This window comes from Corvus cornix, chromosome 19 (assembly GCF_000738735.6).
Source record: "Corvus cornix cornix isolate S_Up_H32 chromosome 19, ASM73873v5, whole genome shotgun sequence".
NCBI lineage: Eukaryota > Metazoa > Chordata > Aves > Passeriformes > Corvidae > Corvus > Corvus cornix.
Window position 1 is genome coordinate 9,820,619 of NC_046348.1, and position 22,609 is coordinate 9,843,227.

Sequence of the window (22,609 nt, forward strand, 5' to 3'; positions counted from 1 at the left end):
CTTTCCTCCATGAGGCACCTGGGTGGCCAGGGGCAGGCAGGGATCCTGGGATGCAGGGTCAGGGCCCAGGGATTGCCCCGGTGGTGACTAAGCCCGTGGCACACGTGTGACTCCCCACAGCCCCAACACACCTGAGCTGTGGAAACACTTCCCGTTTCACCCAGTGGCCCCATGGATCAGAGCACCCTGTGGATTTGGAAAGGGCCACACACCCTTACGGTCGACTGCACGCCAGCCACACCCTGGGAGCCCCTCAGCCCAAATCCCCCTGCCCAGGGAACTTGGATTGGAATACGCTCCCTTTCTGCTCCTTGTGCCGCTGGAAAGCAAACAAACCCTGCTGTGCTGTGACTGCCCTGCAGTGCTTGACATCCCTGTGGAGCTGTGACATTCCTGCCTCCTCAGCGAGGCCTCCGCTGACCCACATTCAGCCACTGAAGCCCCACGTGGTGACCCAAGCTCGGGGTTTGTTCTCGCCCATTAAGGAGCCGCAGCCCGAGCGCCTGCTTGGGATCTCTGCTCCGCGCTGTCACCTCGCATCGAGCGCCAGGCAGCCGATGGCCCCGCGCCTGCATTTATCCCCAGAAGATCATTCACTGCCTCCCCTGGGTCCCTGCTGCCATCAGGGAGGCGAGGAGGGGAAGGCAGCACCCCAAACCAGCACCTCCAAGGCTCCCTCGGCAGGGCTGTGGGTGCTGCCGGGGTGCTTAGCGCCTGTCACTCCGTGGTCCGACCACCCTGGATGCAGTTGTTGCTCCCAAAAAACAGGAGGTCCCAGACCCTGGGCTTTTTGCCTCACACAGGGACCTTTTTTTACATCATGCCCTGCAGGCAGTCGAAGGCAGGGAAGAGTAAACTCTGGTGTAGCCATGGCAACTGGAAAGGATGGATGGATGGATGGATGGATGGATGGATGGATGGATGGATGGATGGATGGATGGTGGCTGTGGAAGGCAGCACCTGCTCCCCTCTCAGCAGGCCTTCGTGACCCTGAGCACACCTCGAGCGAAGAGCAGGGGAACACCCGTGATTAAGATAATAGCCCTAATGACCAGCTAATGGCCCGTGGTCAGGCGAACCCTTCGGGAATGTGCCCGGGACCCACCGTGCGTCCTGCTCACCCCAGCACAGCCAGCGGGCATCTGCCAGGCTGGGCTGGGTTGAGGTGGGTTCACAGAATCATGGAATATCCCGACCTACAAGGATCAGAGTCCAAGTCCTGACCCTTCCAAAGCCATCATCCCCAAAGGCACCACGGGGTGTCAACAAGCAGGGCTGGTCCCACTTCAAGCATCTGCCCCTACACAGTCTTCAGAACTTTTCCAAGAGATGCACAGCTCCTATGGGAAGGGGGAAAACTTGCCCACAAGATGATGTCTGCCTTAGAGGAGAGCTGCTGCTGCCCCACAACCCCTGGGCTGTACGGGTGGGATCTCAGGCTGCCTTCCTAGGGCCGGGGATCCCACAGTGGCCCCGCTGTCCCCCCATGCCAGGGCAGAGAGCGAGCAGCTGTCCCAGAAAGCACCCAGTGCCTGACACCTCACCTGTGGTCAGGAGCAAACCTTCACAGTCCCACCTGCCCCTCAAACATCCATCCTGGACAAAACAGCTCTTGGCAGAAGGGGGCTTGGCAGGACACCAGCCCTCAGCAGCTCCCAGCCACCTACCAAGTGCCCCCAGCTCCCGTGAGCAAACCCCTGACCAGGGTTGAGTGTGGGAGGGAGCTGACATTCCCTTTTAGCTTTGTTCCCTGCTGTGTCCCTGGGTCAAAGGCCTCCCAGGTTTCCCTCTTTGCATCCTCTGTCCCACATCAAACACACATAAAGCTCCCGGCAGAGTGAAGGTTAAAAGCACGAGTTGCACCATCATTAAAAACACCTCTGCAGTTGTGTGAGTAGTTAAAAACTGCCCAGGATGAGCAACTGGAGCTGTGCAAGAGCCTTTTTCTCATTTCGTGGCAGTGAGGGAGAATGAGGGGTTTAGATGCTTGTGGAGGGAATCCCACAGGCTGCCACTCAAAACCCATCTTCGTCTCTCCCTACGCTGCCCGTGGCCAACAAACACCACCCCAGGCTTGCACTGCCGGGGCTCTGAGCCCCCAGCCAGGGACCCCAGCCCCAGGGGGACACCCCGCGGGCTCAGCTGTCTCTCAGCTTCTCACAGACTTGTGATCACCCGGGGATTCGTCTCTGCCCCTGAGATGGTGCAGCTCTGAGGAAGGCAGCAGAACTGATGCAACGTGGAGGCAAAGCAAACCTTAAGCTTGGAGAGCCAAACCCCTCACATTTTCGTTTTTTGGCCTTTTGAGGTTTTCTTAATTTGTCTATTTTTGTTCCTCGCCCACCTCCGCGCTGAGTGTGACGCGAGCCCTCGCTGGAGAGGCAGGGTTTTAAGGGAGAGCTCTGGCTGTTATAAAGCAGCGAGGTTCTTGGAAAAACAGCCTCTGGAGCAATAAACAGATTTGGAGCTGAGGGCTGTGAGGGACGGCTCCATCTGGGCTGCTGAGTCATGAAACCTGCCCGAGCGAGATACCAGCCGAGGGCTCGGGCTGGGGGAAGCTTCCTATGAGGGATTTGGGCTATTTCAGTCGGAGCGTGCGACAACAAAACCAGAAGGCAAACAAAAGCAGGCTGGGGTGGCCACGCTTCGCTCCAGCAGCCGCGGGGTTAAGGCAGAGGCTGCCCTCCTCCTCCTCCTCCACCTCCTCCTCCTCCCACCTCCTCCTCTTCTCCCAGTGCCAGCCTTGTCCCGTCCCTGCCATGGTGGTGAGGTGGTGGGAGCAGAACCTTCACCTTAATCCCACAGTTTCCAGCCAAAGACAAACTCTCTCTCCCCTTTGCTGTGTGGATCCCCCAGCCCACGGCATCCTTCTATGGGGATCCCAGCCCAGGCCATCTCTCCACAGAGACCTGAGCCCACTCTGCCCTGGGCAAGGGTCCAGCCTGGCCCCCAGCACGGTGCCACAAGAAGCCCTGGGAGCCTCAGGACCACCCGAAATTCCTTCACCGTGCTCCCAGCGTGTGGAGGGGCTGTGGCTTGGGATGTCCTGAGTCACAAAAACCAGGCTGCCCTCTCTCCCAGGGCTGGCCCCCTCCCCGGTGAGCACCCACCGAGCCGAGAGACTCTGGCATGTCCCAAACCCCAAAGGGGCCCCATCTTGTCCCCACACACACTGGCAGGGTCCCCACGGGGACAAGTCATGTCCCATCTCCAACACGGGATGTCGTGGGCCCTGCCACACGCTGTCCTGTCCTCACTGGGACCCTGCCACCTCTCCCTGCCATATCCCTTCATTGACACATCCCATCCCCACAGGGCACCTGTCGTGTTCCCACAGGGATCCCATTGCCTCCATGCCCACAAGGACCCTGTCACATCCCCACTGTTTCCATCCCCACAGGGACCCCCACTTGCCCCCACACAGAGTCACATTCCCACCGGGACCCTGATGTGTCCCGACAGGGCGCCTCGCTTTTCCCCTTCCCCACAGAGACCCCGTGTTTTCTCCACAGGACGCTCAGTTGTCCCCAACCCCACGGGGACTCCTGCGTGTCCCCATACACGGTCATGTCCCCACACACGGTCATGTCCCCCCTGGGGCCTGCCTTTTTGCCGTCCCCACAGCGGGTGCCGTCCCCACACCGGGTCTCATCCCCACACCGGGTCCGTCCCCACACAGGGCCCGCGGGCCCCGGCGGCGGCGGCGGCGCCTTTAAGCGGGGCCGGTCTCCCGGAGCCCCCGCCCGGGGGCCGGGCCGCGCCGCCCCCCGTAGCCTGGTAACGGCGGCTCTGCGGGCGGGGGCGGCCCCGGCAGCCGCGGTCAGGTGGCACCGCCGAGACGGAGCCGGCCGAGCACGATAAAAGTCCCGGCCCGCCGCCGCCACGGTCGCGAGGGAGCGCGGAGCCGCCGCCCGGGAGCCATGGTAGGCACGGCACGGGCCGGGCGGGGGGAACCGGGGCGCTCGGAGGGGCGCGGGGCTCGGGGCTCGGGTTGGGGGGCCCCGCCGTTCCCCGCTGTGTTCGCTGCCGCCAGCCTGCCCGGTCGCGTACGGTGCCTTGCGGGGGGGCCGCCGGCGTGGCCCCGGGTGTGCCCGCGCGGACGGGACGGGACGCGGGAAGGTTCCGCCCCCTGATCCCCGTCGAGGTTCGGTGCCGGGGCTGTGCCGTGGGACAGCGGCTCCGGGCCCGGCGGGTGCGGCCGCGCTGCGGTGGGACGGGGCAGCGGCGGCTCTGCCGGGGGTGCCGAAAGGAGCGGGACGCGGCGAGAAGCCGGTGGTCGGTGCTTGAACCCCGGCTGAGCCCGGCGGGAGAGTGGGGGGCACCTCAGAGCTGCACCAGAGCAGCCGCGGGCAGAGCTCCAGTGGTTCCTCGACGTGGAACCAGCCCCACCACGGGCTGTGCCGTAACAGCGCTCCCATCCCTGGATCCTGCCCTCGACAGCCCCAGCTCAGCGCTCATCCCTGGATCCTGCCCTGGGCACCCATCCCTGGGCACCCATCCTTGGATCCTGCCCTTGCACCCCTCCCTGGCAGGAGCCGGAGTGGAGTCAGTCTGCCGGAGTGCAGCACCCATCCCTGGCTGCTGCCCTTGCACCCATCCTTGGCTCCTGCCCTCCACGCTCCCGGGGCACCCAGGTGCCACCAAACCCCGGCCCGTGCCTGCGGCTGCCCGGCCTCACGTCCAGACCGGTTGCGTGCTCGGCCCTTGACTCAGCTCCGGAGCAGCTGCTTTGAGCAGCACCAGTAATCAATGAGTGGTATTTGGCTGTAAGGAGATGGGGCAGGATTATAACCTGTTCGACTGGGCAGCAAATGAGCCTTTTATTCTGGAGGTTTGAGTGTTGGCAGATGCCCTAATATCATGTTGCAAGTTCAGTTTATCCCTAATGCCCCTGCCTCCGGAATGGTGGCAGATTAGCACTAACAAAACACTGTTTTCCCTTATGATACACCGGATCAGCTGCCCCTGCTCTGGCAGGGAGTGGATTCCTCCCCCAGGCCTTGCTGTAAGCCTTGGTGTGTGCTGTATTCCCGGTGGTTGGGACGGGCTCTGTGGCACTCTGGTTCCCAAGGAATGAGAAGGAGGGATCCCTAATTTGGGGGACACATGCTGTTCCCCGCTGGCAGAGATCTGCTGCCACGACTTGGCTGATGTGACCCTGGTAATGTCAGGGGAGCAGTAATGCAGCAGGTTTTAATCGATTTATGCCTGGAAGGTGTGAACGTGCAGCTCTGCCTGTCCTTCCTGCCCCCGAGGGCTCGCCTGGGTCCTGGACAGGGACACAGACATCCCGGTTTCCTCCAGGAACAAAGGTGAAATCCTAGGAATTTCATCCGAGCCCTCGCTGCGCGGTCGGCTCTGGGCTCTGGCACTACTTCCTTGTTGGTCAGGGCAAGATGGAAATCTGCATGGCTTAATTCAATACCTGATCCCAGCTGGAATCTCGGAGCTGGAAAGCCAGAGAGCTCACGCTGCTCTAGTGCTAGAAACGTGCAGGGTGTGGGGGGAAATCTTCTGCCTGAGCCAGGCTCCATAGGAGGGAGGAAAGGGATGCAAAGCCAGCACAAGAAAGTCTCAGATCTCTGCTCTGGAAGCCAGAAGCAGCTTTGTCCCAGGGAACCAGCTACCTGCACACCTGGGCATGCAGGAAGAGGTTGGGAATGAGGAGTGGGGAAAAGGTACCTGGGCAGGGCAGTGGGGCCTGTGAGCACCACAGACTGATCCCACCAGAGCCATCTACACAAGGCTGTTCACCAGAGAAGCCTTCCAGGCTTCCTGCCACCACTGCAGGACCTTCCTTCCCAGGGTGGTTTTCCCCGGAAGGTGGGGTAACACCTCAAACCAAGTATGGGAGCTTCTCCCAGCCCCTCCTCTCCAGGTACACAACCCTCACCACATGCACACACTTATCCCTTTGAAAAGGACCCTCTGAGCAGCCATAACGCAAAGGGAAACATCTAGCAGAGAGGCTCTGGCATTTGGAAATAGCTGAGGAATCTCTGAACAGGAGCCCCAGCTCCCTGGATGCTTGGGAATAAAGCCAGGAACTGGGAGGCAAAGGCACTGCCCACCCTTCCCGGGGCACCTGTAGTGCAGGCAGCGCGTGGGCTCGGCTGACACAGCTACTCCCCTGCTTTAAAAATAGTATAAAGTGATAATAATCAGGCAGGCTTGGGGTTCCCAGCAGGAAGGATCAACAGGTGCTGCCACAGTCACCCCATGACCGGGTGGGTCAGGGTTTCCAGGCTAATGAGAATTAATTCTCAGTAATTTCCACCGTCCCACCCTGCAGTGTGGGGGGGTGTGTGGGTGCCTCCCTTCGGGGGCAGGAGTCCTTCATGGAGGAAATGTGAATTTGCACAGCATCCCTGGAAACGAGAATTCCCCCCAGGCTGGAGCAGCCGGAGCAGAGGGGCGCTGGCCCCGCGCTGCTCACAGGGGAAGCTCCCCGTGTAAACTCCATTTCCCCCTAATTGATTAAAATTGGCCTCTCTTCCTGTTACCCTACACAACCCCATCGGTGTGCTCAGAGGTGACCTCATTCCTTACAGCTGCTGCAGGCACATCCCGCTGCTCCCCCTTTGCCTGCTTCCACCCTTGTCCAGCCAGCCCCTGCCCAGCCTTGGGAAGCGTGGGGAAAGCGTGGGCAGCCCCTGCCCGCCGGGAATTCCTCCGGAGGGGAATGTGTCACCATCGGGTTCATCAGGGTGCCAGGCTTTGAGACCCCCCCTGAGAAGCCAGGCAGCTGAGAGCGTGCACCAGTTGGCATTGCCCCTGGAAGAGGCCCGGGTGAGTGCCAGCATGGAGGCACCAGCCCGTTTCCAGGACACGTTGCAGTGAATTTGCAGCTGCCTTCAATTTCATGGGCTCTGGGGTGGGCTGGGGCAGAGCCTGGGCCCCTGGGCCCGGCGGGGTCACACACGAGCAAACACACCAGGTCCCTGTGTTTTGTTCGGCTAACAGGGAAGAGATTGTGTCCCTCCTGTCAGCTGTGACTGCGCAGGGCACGGCTCCGGAAAAAACAAGGCTCCATCTTGCAGCACCCTGAGAGCCAGAGCCAGGCGTGGGGCTGCTCCCTGAATGTGCCCCTCCTGCTCTCCATCCACGTCCCCCGGCATCACACTTGGACACAGGGAGCAGGGGAGCTTTCCTAAACTCCACCTGCAATCCAGATGCCATCAGCTGGCGCTGGAATAATCTGTAGTGCTCCAGAACAGGCGGTATCTCCAGTCGGGGCTGGAAAACAGCCCTTGGTGTTCAGCCGAGTAGGGAACCGATGCTGCACACAACTGTCGGATCCCGTTCGTGCCTCCTCAAGGTTTAATTCTGGTTTTTAAAGCATTTCATGCACCTACCAAGAGTTTTTAAGCAGGATGCAGGTGGCCACACCACTGGTTTGTACTGGGGGAGCCCCATGCCCCCGCTGTGCTCTCCCAGTGACTGGTGTGCAGAGCCTATGGCTCTGAAAGCACGGACGTGGCTTTTAAAAGAAAGATGGTTTGTTTTTCTTGCATCAAATCCTCTTGCTGCTTGCCGAGGGAGGCTTGTCCTCAGAGCAGAGCAAGGATTTATAAATACCAGCGTGCTCCAGGTTGCGCCTGCTCCCCATCTCACTCCGTCCCTACGGCCAGGAGCTCTCCCTGTGGCCAGAGGTTTGGCTGGCAGCTGGCAGGATCCAGCCCTGCCTGCTCCCACTGTGGAGGGGGTGGCTGCACGGCAGGGATCACAGGGTGACAGGGATTGCAGCGTGGCCACAGGCAGCTCCGCTGTCACAGGAGTTGGTGACAGTGGGAATTGAGAGGCAGCCGAGCTGCTGCCCTGCCTGGCAGCCTGGGACCCTGCCCATGGGGCCAAGTGGCATCCTCAGATGGATCCGTCCAAAAGCCTCACCGCCCATTTTTCCTGCTGGGAGAATGGCAAATCAGGGAGAGAGCTTTTGGCTGGCAGAGTGAGGAGGGGCTGAGGGGCTGGCAGAGCACTCAGGCACCGCTCAGCTGGGCACCTCGGGCTGGGTTAGAGTCACCACCCCTCAGCCTGGTGCCAGCCCGAGGCTCGGTGCTGCCATGTGGGAGCAGAGCCTGGCTGTGGAGGGTGGATCACCTCAGCAGAGCCAGGAGGCAGCAGGGGAGCCTTGCTAAGCTCACCCAGGGGACCGGGCACCCCGCTGGTGCCAGCGGGAGGGACACGGCCGTGACACAGGAGCGTCAGCTCTCACCCCTCTGAAGGGAGCAGCTCCCGAGGGATCGCCAGCCCTGCAGCCTGGGGAGCTGCCTGGGCTCTGGGAGCAGCCCGGATTCCAGGCACGGGGGAGAGGCAGGACTCTGTTTGTGGACTGAACTGCTTGATCTGGGGTCGTTGAGCTTCCCAGGAGAGGCCGGGACTGTTTGCAGGGTGTCTTGTTGTGCGTTTTGGGCATGATTCCCCTTTTCATGGATCCTCTGGGAAGTTCCTGGTGTGTTCTGGCAAGCGTGGGGACCCGGCTGTGCTGGGAGCTGCACAAGCAGCCAGGCCTGCTCAGAGCTCCGGGCAGACAGATTATTATCTTGATTTAACATCTGACAGCTCCCATCCTGCTCGGAGAGGCCAGCACAGGCTGCCAGCAGAATCAATCAGGGCTCGGTCGCAGCATCCTCTGTCTCAGCCCAGATCACCCCGCCAGCCCTGCCTGCTCCCCTTCCTTCTCTCCCATTCCAAACCCGAACCACTCGACCTTTCCATCGTGAGGATGTGCCGATGGCTCTGACCCATGCGAGAGGAGCCTGTAATGGCCTCAGGAGCACAACCAGAGGCAGGAGAGCAGTGCCCCAGCAGAGCAAAGGGCTGTGGGAGGGCTGGAAAGAGGAGCGAGGAGCCGGCGGCTCCCACACATCCTCTCCCCTCCCAGCTCCACTTCGGACTCCCCTGGACTTGGCACAAGCAAGCCTTGACCTGAGAATGGCTGCAGTTTGTGCTCTCTGCTGAAATGTATTTGAAATCCCACTCTCCAGGACCATTTCTGAAGCAATTTGCTGTTCAGCCTGGCTGGGAAGAGCCCTGAGCAGGCTCGTTCATTCAGCGCCTGCGATATTGACTCTTCTCTTTACTGCAGGATTAGAGAGCATTTGTCATCTCCAAAATGAATAACTTTTCCTCTCCTGGGAGGGGGGAGAGGCCTTGCCTCAGTACTGACATTTTGCACACCCAGCCCACAAACCTGCCTCGAATCCCAGATGATGATCTGGGAATTAAACCAGGGCCTTCAGTGTCTCTGCTCCATGAGCAGAGCAGGGCCCACCCTGCACTAAACCCAGGGTCCAGAGGGAGAGAGGCCTGGGGGAGCTCTCACCTGTCCAGGTACCAGCCCCATGGTTGTGTTAGTGGCACACAACCCGACAGAAACTCAAGTCTTACTCAAGTCCCTCAGGGACAAGGCACAGCCTCTGCTCTCAAGACAGAGGAGCTGTGATAAAAAAAAAGGAAAACAAACCAACAAAAAAAACCATTAAAAATCAGAGCAAACCACCCAGCAGCACCAGAATAAGAAGGCAGAAGCTCAGACTTGCCAGCTCATTGTGTAGAGCCCAACCAGTTCTCCCTCCTGTCCTGGAGATCACGGTATTTAACTCACAAACTCACCCTGTTTGTCATTTGAGCTTCCAGAGGTGTTTTCAAGCCTTTCTCAGGAGGTCCAGGAACCAGCAGTGCTTTCCCATGGGAATTTCAGCCTTTGTTAACAGGACTGCATTCCCAGGAATGAAAGCAAGAGAAACAAACTCCAGCTGTTGCAAGATTTGGAAGAGCAGAGCCATGAGCATTGCCGGCAGCAACCTTTCCAGGGGGCTGCACCACCAAAACACCAACCAGGGCACCGGGTTGCTGCACTGCTGTGGAAACCCTCTTACCTGGAGAAGAGCTGCTCTGAGCCAGGAGATCCAGCCCAGCTGGGATACAACCAGCCTTCCATGGGAGCAGCTACCCCGGGCTAGGCACCTGCCCCTCCTCCTGAGACAGGTGAAGCGCGAAGCTCAGCCTCGAGGTGCAGCAGAAGGACCCACCTGAGCCGTGGAGCTACAGAGAGCCGGTGGGTGCAGGGTGAGATCCAGGCTGGATGGCTGCTGGAGAAGTGTCCCCTCGCCATAAACCTGAGGATGGTGCTGGCCAGGAGCGCTGGGAAAGGACCTGGAGGCTTTGAAGAGCAGAGTGTTCTCCAGGCTGTAATTACCCACTGGCTTCCCCCACCCCTGATTATGCAGAGGAGGGAAATGGCAGAACCCACCAGTCTGCCGGGGAGGGAGGAGGCTGCTCCGGTCCTGCCCCTGCTGCACCAGGGTCCCCAGGGACCCCCTGCCACCCCAGGGACCCCCTGCCACCCCTGTGTCCCAGCCCTCCCCATGGGACACTGGCTGGGCTCTGCGCATGGGCAAGAGCAAGGCACAGTCTGGAAAGGGATTTACTGTGGGTCAGGGCTGCTACAAGATTAATTAATTCATTAACTGGAGTCAGCTCAGAAAAAGGAGGATGTGGTGGCAGGAATACCTGGTTGCTACCAGCCCACTGCCAGGCAGTCTTCTCCCAAAGGACCATGTGCACCCTCTGGGAATGTCAGCTCTTTGCAGGAAACCCCAGTGACATTCGAGCTCCTTTGGAAGGCACTTTCAGTGCTGCTTTAGGGATGGTTCTGGATCCAGCCCCTCGGCAGGACAGTCAGGACAGGCTCCAGCACCCCAGGACACCGGCTTTGGGCTGGTGTGAGTCCCCAGCCTGCGCCAGCACTCAGAAGCCCCTACCAAGGAGAAATGGGAGAAGAGGTGGGGTTTTTATTTTGCATGAGGTGGTGCATCCTGGCTGTACCCTGCAGTCCCCTGGCAGTGCCCAGGCTGAAGGAGGCGGCCGGTGCCTCTCCCTGTGCCCTGCCGGGAGCCTCTTGTGCCACCGGCCTTCCCAGGCACAGCCACGCCGGGCTGTGTGTGTGCTTTGTTCCATCTTCAGCGATTTGCTGCTTTTTTTCTGCACTCGACAACGGCTGGGAAGAGGCTTTTCATTCCCTTTCTCTTTCTCTGCCCCAGCACAGTGACGGGAATGGCTGCGCGAAGAGCAACAGTGTTGGCTTTCAGCGGGATGCGGTGGGATAACGCGGGTGTGCTGGGAAAGGCAGAGGGAGTTTCACGGGAGCAAAACAGGGCACTTTGGGGCAGGCTTTGCCCGAGCTGGGGCCGGGCAGGACGGATGCCGGGGTGCAGCCCTGGGGACGGATGAAGGCTGGGGGAGCTCCCGATCTCAGCCAAAGGCACCGCACCCGGCAGGAGCCGCTGCCAGCCCAGGCAGACGAGGCCCCTTCATTCCCAGCTCCCCGCATGCCAGCAGCTGCTCAGCCTGGTGTGTGTGGGCAGCAGCGTGGCTCTGTCACATGCCTGAGACAGCACGGCGCAGTCGGTGGCATCCCAGCCAGCTCCCGCTGCGAGCGCCGGAACACGGGAGGGGACGCTGGCACCCGCCCCGCTGCCTTGGTGGCTGTCCCCCAGCGCCTGGGCATCAGCAGCCCCTAGGCACGTGGGCTGCGGGCACAGCAGCCTTATCCCTCGCTTAAATAATGAGCTTCTCTCCAAAACACTGAGCCCTTCTGGCTGAGAGCTGCTCCGGATCGGGTGGAAGCCGTGCCGCCCGGTGTCGGCCATTCCGAGCCCCGGGGATGTCGCATGTAACTGGGGTGTAACAGGTTGTACGGAGCAGCTGGGGCTGCCCCTGGATCCCTGGCAGTGTCCCAGGCCAGGCTGGACGGGGCTTGGAGCAGCGTGGGACAGTGGAAGGTGTCCCGTGGCAGGGGTGGGATGGGATGAGATAAGAGATGAGATGAGCGAGCGTTTGCCGCCAGCGCGGCGGCCCCGGAGTTGGCAGAGCGAGCCCGGCCTGTCACATGCAAATCCCCGGATAAGTTCCTGCCTGCAAACAGGAACCACTTTATGGAAAGCAGCAAAGCCCTTCCCAAACCGCCTCAGGAGCGCTCCGGGTCCCCCGCAGCAGCTGGAGGGTCCGCCTTGCTCAGAGCTGGTTTGGGGCAGGCGCTGCTCTCGCTCTGCCGGAGTCCAGCAGCATTTCCCAGGTGATTCTCCTCTGCTCTGGGGGCTTGTGGGAAAAGAATGGGATGCTGGCCCCATCCTCGGCTTCTCGGGAGCAGGATGCTGTGGCTCAGGCATCAGCTCTGCCCCTTGCCGTTCACAGGAACAGGGAACAGGGGGTCCCCAGTGGGTGGCTTTGGGCTCTGTCGGAAGGACAGATGTGCCCCAGCTGTCTGGGCCTGGGCCGATGCTGAAGGGGACATTAGAGAAAATTAATTACTTAAACAACTTAATTTTTTTTTGAACCATGACTTCTGTGCCAGCCTCAGATTCCTCTGGGCTCACTGTGATTTTGAGTGCTGTGTTGGCAGGAATTGGTGACGTTATGGTGTCGGCAACAAATGCTGCCCTGAGTCCTCAGTCTCTCCCTGGGGAAGCCGTGGTCCTCCCTTCCAGTTCTTGGACAACCACATAAATAGAGTCCAGTGCAGATCCCAGTAAATCATGCTCTTTTCTCTCCCCAGCTCAGCGTTGGACACACTCTATGAGCCATCCCAGCCTCAGCAGCCCAGAGCGCCCAGGTGCCGCTCCGTGATTTAGAGCAGGACTTTGTTACCAAGCGTAAGTGCCCGAATCCTTTGCATTGTCAGTAAGAGCTGTTTGAGAGCAGGGATTTCCCCTGCTCAAAGAACTTTATTCCTTTGAAAACAACACACCTTTCCTTGCTGCTCCAGCTGAGTGACTGGTGGGAGGAAGCTGAGTGCTCACAGCTGCAGCCAAAACCTTGTTGGGGCAGGAACTTCTGCAGCTTTGGGTCCACAGCTTCAGGAGCTGCTCAGGTAGCTGCCAGCAGGGAAGAGCCACGGAGGAGCCCATGTTATGCTCATTAAGTTTCTATACTACAGAGCCAAAAACCCACTGGCAGCACCACCAGCCACTACAGGTGCTTCCCAGAGCATGGGATGAGGGCAGACAGCTGAGGGCTGGGGAAGCCACAGTTGGGGCCTCTCAGCCCTTTAAGGACTCTCTTAACACAATTAAAAATTGCTGGAGGGACAGATCGCTCTCCCCAAGGCCCTGAGCATTCCCCCTGCTTCTTCCCTGGCTTTGGAGATGCCCCACAGGAGCAGGGGGAATCAGAGCAGGGGCCCTCCGGGGCTACGTGGCTCACACGGGCGATCCCAGGCCTCTGCGGCGTGTCTCCCTCCCCAAGCATTAGCCAGGCATTAAAGCAGCACAAGAGCCTCCCCTGTCCCAGCCTCTGCTTGGGTTTTACTCTCAGCTTCTGACATAACCAGGTCACTCTTTCCACACTTCCCCTGCCTCCATGAGAGCTGATGACTGATGGGGATGGACGTGACTCACCGCCTTTCCTAATGAGCGACTTTCCTCTGTTTATGTGCTTTGGCGGGGCCTTTCCTACACCTAAAAAAGGAGAAGGGTGGCACTGGGGAGAGGGCAGCGTGCTGGAAATTGCTGGCATCTGCTGTTCCTCACCATCCCTTTGAACTGTGGCCAGCTGTGAAGCTGCTGTGTTTCAGCATGGAAAAGGTGTAGTTCATTTTCCATGTGCTGATCCGGGTGAGACGCTGTCCAAGCCCACAGGTAAACCCTTGGCAAGTAACTGGAGCTAATTAGGCTGGAAGATTTTTTTTTTTTACTATCTGTCCAGGCAGTGCCTGGGGGACAGTGGTAGTGAAACTGTGAAAGCAGCCCCACATTCCCCACGGAGCTTTACGAGGCCACAGCAGGGCGAGCTGGGGTTTCCTGTTCCCTCGCACAGACACAGGTCAGGGACAGCTCCCCGCTCATGTGGCCTCGCTTGTGTTTTGCAGTGACTAAGCAGTGGGAGCTCGCGCTGTCCTGCCACCACCAGCCCAGACACTCCCTCCCTTGGCTGAAGATCCCGTTGGCTCTCTTCCCATAATGGAAGCGTGAGTGCCAAGATCCTCCATGACCTCCAGAAGCCACAACTCCCTGCCGAGAACTCTGATGGCTCCACGAATGCTCTCCGAAGGTGCCCTGGGGGGCATTGCCCAGATCACCCCCTCGCTGTACCTGAGCCGGGGCAGCGTCGCCTCCAACCGGCACCTGCTGCTGTCCCGGGGCATCACCTGCATCATCAACGCCACCATCGAGATCCCCAACTTCAACTGGCCGCAGTTTGAGTACGTGAAAGTGCCTTTGGCTGACATGCCCACCGCCCCCATCTCCCTGTACTTCGACAGCGTGGCCGACAAGATCCACAGCGTGGCGCGGAAGCACGGGGCCGCCCTGGTGCACTGCGCTGCCGGCGTCAGCAGGTCGGCCACGCTCTGCATCGCCTTCCTCATGAAGTACCACAAGGTCTCCCTCGTCGAGGCCTACAACTGGGTCAAGTCGCGGCGCCCCGTGATCCGGCCCAATGTGGGCTTCTGGAGGCAGCTGATAGACTACGAGAGGAAGCTCTTTGGGAAGACCACGGTTAAAATGGTACAGACACCCTATGGCATCATCCCAGACATTTACGAGAGAGAGAGGAGACCCCTGATGCCTTACTGGGGAATTTAATGGGACTGCAGACGGGAAGCACAACAGAAGGGACCTGCTGTTCGAGTCGACCAGACTGGAGCCATTCCCTTCTCCTTCTACAGCCAACTTTGGTTCTTTACCATACAGCAGAACCTCAATTCTCACCTCACCAACCTGCAAGGCCAACGATTCCCTTCAAAGCATTTTTCTCTATGGGGATTTCCCATCTGCATCTCTGATTTAGCAAAACCAGGTCTCACTATAAGTTTATTCCTTCCATAAAGCCTCCGTCTTTTTTCTTTTTTTAGTCAGTTTATTAGGATCCTCCAAGGAAAGGCCTAAGAGGCATTGGGCAGAGTTGATGACCCAAGTGCGCTTCGTGACGCGGTAGCAGCCTGGATATTTTGTTATAGCTTGTTTGCTTCCTTGCAAAACCCTGTAGTGGCTCAGGAGCAGCACTAGCGAGGCCCTGCTCCACAGCAGCAGGTTTTCCAAGCACCAGGGAGGCAGGAATACAGGGGCTGTGGTGCTAGTGCTGGTGTTTTCTTTAACATCCATAGTGACTCTCAGTATATAGTGTTTGAAATCTTTAGTCAGCTCTTAATCGTATTCAAAGTTAGGAAAAAAAATAAAGGGAAAAAAAACCTGAAAAAAAAAGAGTGAATCAGTCCGTGTCGGCCACAAGTAAAATAAAATTTGAGTAATTCAAATCAAATAAATTCAAGATCCTTTTTCACTCATTCCATGCCAGGGCAATAGTCCCGAAATACACTTCAACTACTGGAAAACGCTGGTGTGTTTTGTGGGTGGAAAGTCGACAGATCTTGTCCAGATGTGGCTCAAGACAGAAGCGAGAGGGTTGAAGCCGCTGGGCAGCCAAAGAGACACTCAGGAATCTGTGCGTGGCCCCCTGCCCGGGGCTGGGCTGTGCATGCCAACGTTCCAGCAGGCAGCCTGCTGGCAGCGGGTGAACCCGCTCGATTCCTCAGCTCCGAGGCCGCTGGTGACCTGCCTTAGCCCATTCCTGCCTCCCTCCATTCCGTCCTCACGGTTATGCTGCATTCCAGGATTGCTCCGCTCTGTCCCCTCGGCACGGGGTGGGTGACAGAGGCCTGGCCTCGCTCGGAGGGTGCCGGGAGCAGTTCCAGCCCCAGCCCTTCCCTGGGAGAAGCCTTCCCGTGGCTCCTGGCCAGGGGCAGGGACTGGGTCCTTGGAGTGTGACTGGAGCCCAGGAGAGCCCCGCTCCTGAGGAGGCACCGGCATTTCTGCTTCCTCTGGAGGAGGAGCAGGCCGATTGCTGCGATCGCTGTCTGATTTAAATGAGATTCTATACTTGTAAAAAAAAAAATCAATAAAGATTAAACTAGAACACGTGTTGGTTTCCTGTTCCAAACGGCCCTAACGGAGCTCCAGCAGCAGCCCAAGGCCCAGCAGTGCCTTTAAACAACTCTGGCTGAAGGGAGTTTTCTCCTGCTTTTCCAGATGAGTTTTGCCCCACTGAGATAAAGGTGAGGTTTGCTATCAGCTGTTCCCAGCTCAGGTTCCATGGCTGTGTCCCAGTTCCAGTGGCAGGCAGACACAGGAGACTCATCTCCCTAATTTAGCAGGAGTTAAACTTGAGCCAGGGAAATGGTAAGTGAGGAGCTAGAGAGTGAAAATCAAGATTAATCATTGGTCTGGAGATGTTCCAACACATGACATTTTAAAGGGAAAAAAATTGCTAAAAACTGAAATCTGCTCACAAAATTAAACTTTACCTAAAAATGGGCAAAGTAGGATTTAACACCATTTTTTTGTATAAAAACTGGAAGGTTAAAAATTCTCCAATTTGAATTATTCCATTGACTTTAAACGCAAGGGAAAGTTATACCTATAAAAAGTGAAATTGCCTAATAAAGCACAGGAGGAAACAAAGAATGCACCTGAAACCCCCATGCAAGGTTGTACTACAGTGTTAGTGCTTGTGGGTATTTCATTGCAAAAGCTCCTCTTGTATTCACTACAGCAAAAAATTTAACACAAGTGTTTTCCCCCTCAAAATCCAGTTTTTTCTCCATTCTCGAATAGAAACCAAAGAAGAGAGAGCCCTGGTTTAGCTTGGAGTACTGTGAGCACACCCACTGGCTTTGAGGAGAACACCCCTTTTCCTGCTCCCCACGGGCTTTTCCAAATGGTATCTTAATTGTCTGAAAAGTATTTTATATCTTTTGATATTTGGTGAGACACCTTCCCCATCCCAGCCACAAAGCAGGTTTCACTTACTTTATGATATAAATATTTCAGCTTCCCAGGTTGGCCAGATACGAAATGAGCTTTTTATTGAACATCAGGTTTGAATCTCAACACAGGATTTATAAATCATTGCAGGCATTAAGGGAGTAAACAAGGTTCCAAAGTCAATTAATAACACTTAACGCTCATCGGATTTAAAATATCAGCAGCAACTCCAGCACAGCACAAACCCAAACAGCTCCAACTAGTAATCACAAAACCACTTCTGGAAGAAAAACAACATTTGCCCAGAGGGCAGGAGAAGAAATCACAATAGGAAGAGAAGTTTTCTGATCGCTCTTCTTCATAAAATGATGACATTGCTATTTTAACATTGAGAACTGGAATTAAATACAGGTCCAGAATTAAAAATAAATCCACAGCAGCAGTTTGTACAATAGCAGCTTTTATTGGAAAGGCGGGCTTTTGTTTCAAGTTTGTGATTCCCAGTGTAGCTGACAAGACTCGGAGCACTCTGTGGGTTTCCATCAGCTCCTGCTCAGCCTGGGGCTGAACTTCACCCTCACTCCCACACCCTGCAGAGATTTCAGGGAAGGAGCTGCTCCAACCAAACCCAGTGAGGAGAAGCTGCTGCCAGGGAGGAAAAGTCCTTGGAATGAACGGTCAGTGCAGGAGGTGACAATTCCCTGGGCACAGGTGACCTCCGAGGGGCTGCAGGAACTCACAGCCAAACACAGAGAGGGAGGGGCAGGGAAGAGGCTGGAGCAGCCCCCAGCGCCAGGGAAAAGCTGCCACCCACGGCCACGGCACGGAAGCACCAGGAATCCAATGGGGTTAAGCCATAAATACATTAAATAACCGAGCAAATAATTCCTTACAACTCCAAATATACACAAAGAGACAGAACCCCCACTTCCCACAGGTCATGCCAAGACAGCCCCACAGAGATTTAAAAAAACAAATAAAATCTTATTTTTCTTTTCCAGTGAGAGAATCCATGCAGGAAAAGGAGTTACAGGTCTGAAACTGGACACAAGCAAAGGGAAGGCAGCGTGTCCGGGGGCCTGCAGCAGAGGCAGCGGGGGAAGGTGGGCTGTGACAATCCTGTCACCTTGGATACAGCTTGGAAAGACACTGGGCTTTGGCTGGCAACAACATCCAAGAGGATGCTGAATGCTCCAGTGAGTCATTGGAATGACTGGGATCTGCGAGCTGATCCTCCTTGTGCAATGCCTTTATCGAGGGGATCTCCCTGCAAACGTTCCCGTTCCCATGTTCCCATGGCAGAGTGCTTCCTGCTCCCCACAAAGACAGGGACGGTGCCTGCTGCTCTCCCTTCTGTGGGAGCAGGGGAGCAGCAGTGTCACCCTCCAGTGAGCTCTGCTGCAATTGGAATTGTAAATGTCCATTCCTTATTTGTATGGGCCAAAAGACACGTTGGATGAAGCTCAGAGAGGGGCTGACCTGCTAACAGGTACAGGAAAACCAGCTGGAAGATGCTGCTGTGACAATGCAGCTGGTGCTTTAAATTTCACTCTGTGGCCTCTTATTTGTGGTGTTTTCCTTTAATTAGGGAAAAAAAATTCCTCTCTAGCAAAGTATTGGGGAGCTGTGGTGGAAACCCAGGCTGACAGTAAACTCCCTTTCCCCAGTACAGCATTCCCTCAGCACCAGCCTCTCCCAACCACTGGAGAATACCTGTCAGTGGCTCCCTGTCCCCAAACTCCTGTGGAACACTGGTGAGGGGCACAGCAGCCCCTGACTGTGCTGGAAACATGGGCTGGGGGCACAAGCTGTGGTGCTGGAACTCTTTCCCACCTAATAAAAGGGAGAGAATCAATGAGTGGCTTCCCTGGTTTTTTGGCAATTCCTGGGCAGGATGTGGGAAGCACAGCACGGGAAATCTGCCTCTGGATCAGCCAGAGCTGGAGGCACATGGTGCTTTATTTCGTGAATGAGCTAATTTGAGGCAGCAAGGAGATTTATTGTAATTGGTGTAAGGAAGGAGCCAGACACCTCTGAGCCAAGATTCTTTCATTTGGGCTAATTAATAGTTTCATATAACCAAGCTGTTTGTTTTTTAAATACAAAGCATCGTTTTGCTCATTGTAATTCCTGTTTCAGCAAATAACCACAGGTCAGTGTCAGGTACTTGTAATGGGGGCAGGATTAACTTGGAGAAGCTGTTGAGATATCTGGAGAAAAGGGACAGATCTGAGAGACTGAGCCAAAGAATTAAGGAGAAAGTTGTACCCCATGGATTTACACTCCATTCCCTGCAGACCTAGACAGGATTGTGGGATGTCTCTTTTAACACCATGAATCTCCCACAGGTTTAAAATCCTGTAACCAGCACTCCATTGACTGCGCTGTTCTCTGGATATTGGATCTGAAGGAGGAACCAGGTACTTTAGATGTACAGGTAACATTTAGTGAGAGTCTGTTACACAAACCTGTCCAGAGAGGCACCTACAAAAGCCACAAACCAGCAGGGACACGATGCCTGCTTCAAACACCAGCTTGCTGAGACCCCCAAATTCCAGGCTTAAATCCCTGTGGGTGTTAAATCCCACTCCCTGCTGCAGGAGCCAGGGGCCACCTCTGTGCTGCCAGCTCTGAGTCACAGGAGCACGTTACTGCAGGTAGCACCAGACTGCACAAGTCACACACAACCACCCCATCCCATCGGGAACAGCATCTCCAAAGGTAGCCAAAAAAGGTAAAGTATCCACACAGCAGCAGATGTGCTGCATCAGCAGAGTCCAGCTTTCAGCAGTGCTGCAGCCACGCAGCTCCCAAAATGTCAGGAGAGACAAAATCATACCTGGAACTCAGGACAAATCCAGAGAAGTTGATCTGGATTTACAACAAAGACCACGAGTTTCAAACTCCAGCTGCCTGCCCCACAGAATCCAGACAGCACGGGGAGAATTACAACAGTTTTCCAGTCCTCACCTCCCAGCACTAACCAGGTCTGCATCCAGCACAACTTCCAGCACGGAGCAGTGGAGGTACAAACACCCAGCAGCTTCTCCTCCTGAGTCAATAATTCATTCTGCCTCGGATGCTGCTGTGACTCATGTGCTGTGGTATCACAGCAGAACATCAAGGTGCGTCTCCCAAAAACGCTAAAGAAAAGATTTGCTTGCAAATACAGACTTCAAGTATTTAAGTGGTTGTTTCTATGCAAATCAGCCCAGCATTCCAGGTTCTCTGGGAAGCTCCATGCTGGCCTCTCCCAGGTTTATGCACATGGTTACCAGGCTGCTTTTACACAGGATAACTTTTTCATCTTCAGAAAGACTGGAATGCCACTTTTTTTTTGCCATACTACATATTTTCTGGTTATTTCTGAAACCTTGGCCATTACAAGTGAATTCTTCACCGTCCGTAACAGTGGCTTTAATCTGTTGATTTTTGGTCCAAAAATCAACCCCAAACGTTTCAAACCCTGACCCCAACTCCAGCCTCTCCACCACAGCAGTTACCCCAAGTCCTGCATGATTAGAGCCAAAGCTCCAGCTGCAGTGCAGCTGCTTTCAGAGCAGGTCTGGCAGGATGAGACCAGGAGGTTTGGGCTCCACGCAGTTGATCCAGAAGTTTGCACAGCTGGCGTGGTACTGGTGCCCCCCGTACGCCAGCTTAAAGTTGTCTGTCTCGGAATTAAAGGCCTGCAAGAAGAATTGAAACAAGTGTGACAGTCTGATCCACTCCAGGGTCTACACCTAGAGTGGAAACTGGCACAGGACCCTCCCCTGAGCACTCCACCCCATCAACTCTATTTGATTTCAGTTGCAGGTGGACAAAACCTTCAGCCATCACACCTGAGCCAACCTCCACCTGCAGGAAGGGAGCCCTGACCTGGCCCCTGGCAGCTAACTCACCTTGTTTCCTGCATCTTCAGTTCTGTTCCACCTCCCTACCGAGGGGAAAGCCTGTCCTGCTTGCCAGCAGACAGCTCCTGCATTTATTTCCCTGGCTCCAGCCTGGCTGTGGCTTAGGCAGGTGCAATTCTTGCTCTTAGTGTTACTTCAGGTTGAATTTGATCTACTTCCTCCTGTTAATTGAAGCTGCTTTACAATAGGAGCCTCTGAGCGTGTGAAGCCATGAACAGGCTGAAACCACCTCGCTGTTTGTTGCTAGGAGATACTTTCCAATGCCTCACAGCTCCCTATTTAAAAAAATATCCCAGCCCTGCTCTCCACACCCTGGATTTCCTGCAGAGATTTCTAAAAATGCCACTGCCTGCTACACAAAGCAAAAAGTCAATATTTCTAGCACAAAGCCCCTGAAATCCCCCCTCTCCTGCCACAGACACACAGGCAGCACAGATTCAGGAACTCAGGGATTTTCTGTCACACAACAGAAGGAGCACAAAACCAGAGAGCTGGGCACAAGGCACAGGCATGCAGACAGACAAGGGGAGGCTCTGGAGCATGTTAGTTGGTCAGATCAAGAGTTAACGGCCACAAAACATGACTGGAGAAGAGGATTAATGATTGGTACAATCGAGAATGACAGCTGAGAGCCCATTAGCAGCTCAGCCTTCCACACTCAAGAAGAATGAGTCTAGAAAGAATGTTTTTTACAGGTTCATACTTTTTTGGGAAGTTCTTCCACAGATTTCTCTTCTTTCTGAAATAATGTTGAAACCAAAAAGTCAGGAAAAGTGCCTCTATTTTTAACTGGTTGGCACAACTCTGCACATGCCCTGGGAGTCCCTCCCAGCTCTGCTAATGGCAACAGTCCCCTCTGGTGAGCCATTTCATGGAGAAAAGTCATTAACAGATTTTGTTAAAAAAATATGCATACTTTAAAAAATCTTAGCATCCCAGTTTCTTCCCCATTATGAACAACTGAACTCAACCCTTTCTCCACAGCTGTGTCACACCAAAGACCAAGGAACACTGGATATTTGATTACAGGATTTTATTGAGACCCATCTACAGGTCAGAGTTTACAAATTATAACCATGGGAATTTTTTCAATACACCCATCCCTGGAAGTGTCCAAGGCCAGGCTGGACACCCTGGGATGGTGCAAGGTGTCCCTGCCCATGGCAAGGGGTGGCACTGGATGAGCTCTAAGGTCCCTTCCAACCCAAACCAGTCTGGGATTCTATATGAAAGACCATACTGTGAATTCAAAAGGACTTTAACCAGCACACTTACTTTGCTTCTGGAATCCACGTTTAGGAGACACACTCCACAGGCAAGATCCTGGGCATTTTTAATCCCTGGGCGCAGCATACAAGAAGAGAAATCCAGGGAGTTTTCATCTGGCTAAAGAAAGGAGACAGTAACATTTAGGCATTTTCAGTACCTGAGGAAGTTTCAGCCATCATGATAAAGAATTACTGAGCACTGAGAGCCAGCGTGTCCCACAGGCATGGCAGGGGTGACAATCATCAGAGCTGTCGGGATGGACTCGCCACCTCCACCAGCACTAACCTGTAACACTCCAAGTCTTAAAAAAGGCCTCGAGTACAAAGGAAGGAATTCTTGAGTTGCACATTCCCACATCCAAAGGGGAAGGAGCCCTGGGAACTGGGGGAAGGCAAACAGAGGCTCTGCAGGTGTTTGTGCAGCTGTGGGGAGGGAGCTCTCCCAGCCCGCCCTGGAGAGCTGGCTGCAGCAGGATTCACTGTCCTGGACTCCCTGATACTGCCTCAGCAAAACAGGGCAGCTGGCATTCTCCTCTGGGGTCTTTTAGGACCTACAATCTGGCAGAGAGGTACAAAATGGGATATTAATGTTAACCAAACCATGGAATTCAGGCCACCAGCCATACACAGGTTAAAGAGAGGCAAAGGGTGGGAGAATAAACCTGTA

At 55.6% G+C, this 22,609-nt stretch overlaps 2 protein-coding genes across 7 annotated transcripts in view; one reads left to right on the forward strand and one right to left on the reverse strand.

Moving 5' to 3' along the window:
• The first annotated feature begins 3,797 nt into the window (after positions 1 to 3,797).
• On the forward strand, positions 3,798 to 15,920 carry DUSP14 (dual specificity phosphatase 14). The gene is made up of 3 exons (XM_039563154.1): positions 3,798 to 3,923; positions 12,560 to 12,656; positions 13,871 to 15,920. The coding sequence occupies exon 3, from the start codon at positions 13,989 to 13,991 to the stop codon at positions 14,583 to 14,585; it is 597 nt and encodes a 198-aa protein (XP_039419088.1). The 5' UTR covers positions 3,798 to 3,923; positions 12,560 to 12,656; positions 13,871 to 13,988; the 3' UTR covers positions 14,586 to 15,920.
• A 918-nt stretch (positions 15,921 to 16,838) lies between these two features.
• Positions 16,839 to 22,609, reverse strand: part of SYNRG (synergin gamma) — a 37,295-nt gene continuing 31,524 nt past the window's right edge. For 4 of the 6 annotated variants that reach the window (XM_039563152.1, XM_039563150.1, XM_039563149.1 and 1 more), the window contains 3 exons: positions 21,950 to 22,060; positions 21,378 to 21,413; positions 16,839 to 20,449 (listed from right to left, as the gene is read on the reverse strand). In XM_039563152.1, coding sequence (XP_039419086.1) covers positions 20,318 to 20,449; positions 21,378 to 21,413; positions 21,950 to 22,060 — 279 coding nt within the window. In that variant the 3' untranslated portion in view covers positions 16,839 to 20,317. The remainder of the gene's footprint in view (positions 20,450 to 21,377; positions 21,414 to 21,949; positions 22,061 to 22,609) is intronic. The other 2 variants (XM_039563153.1, XM_039563148.1) reach the window with 1 other exon arrangement.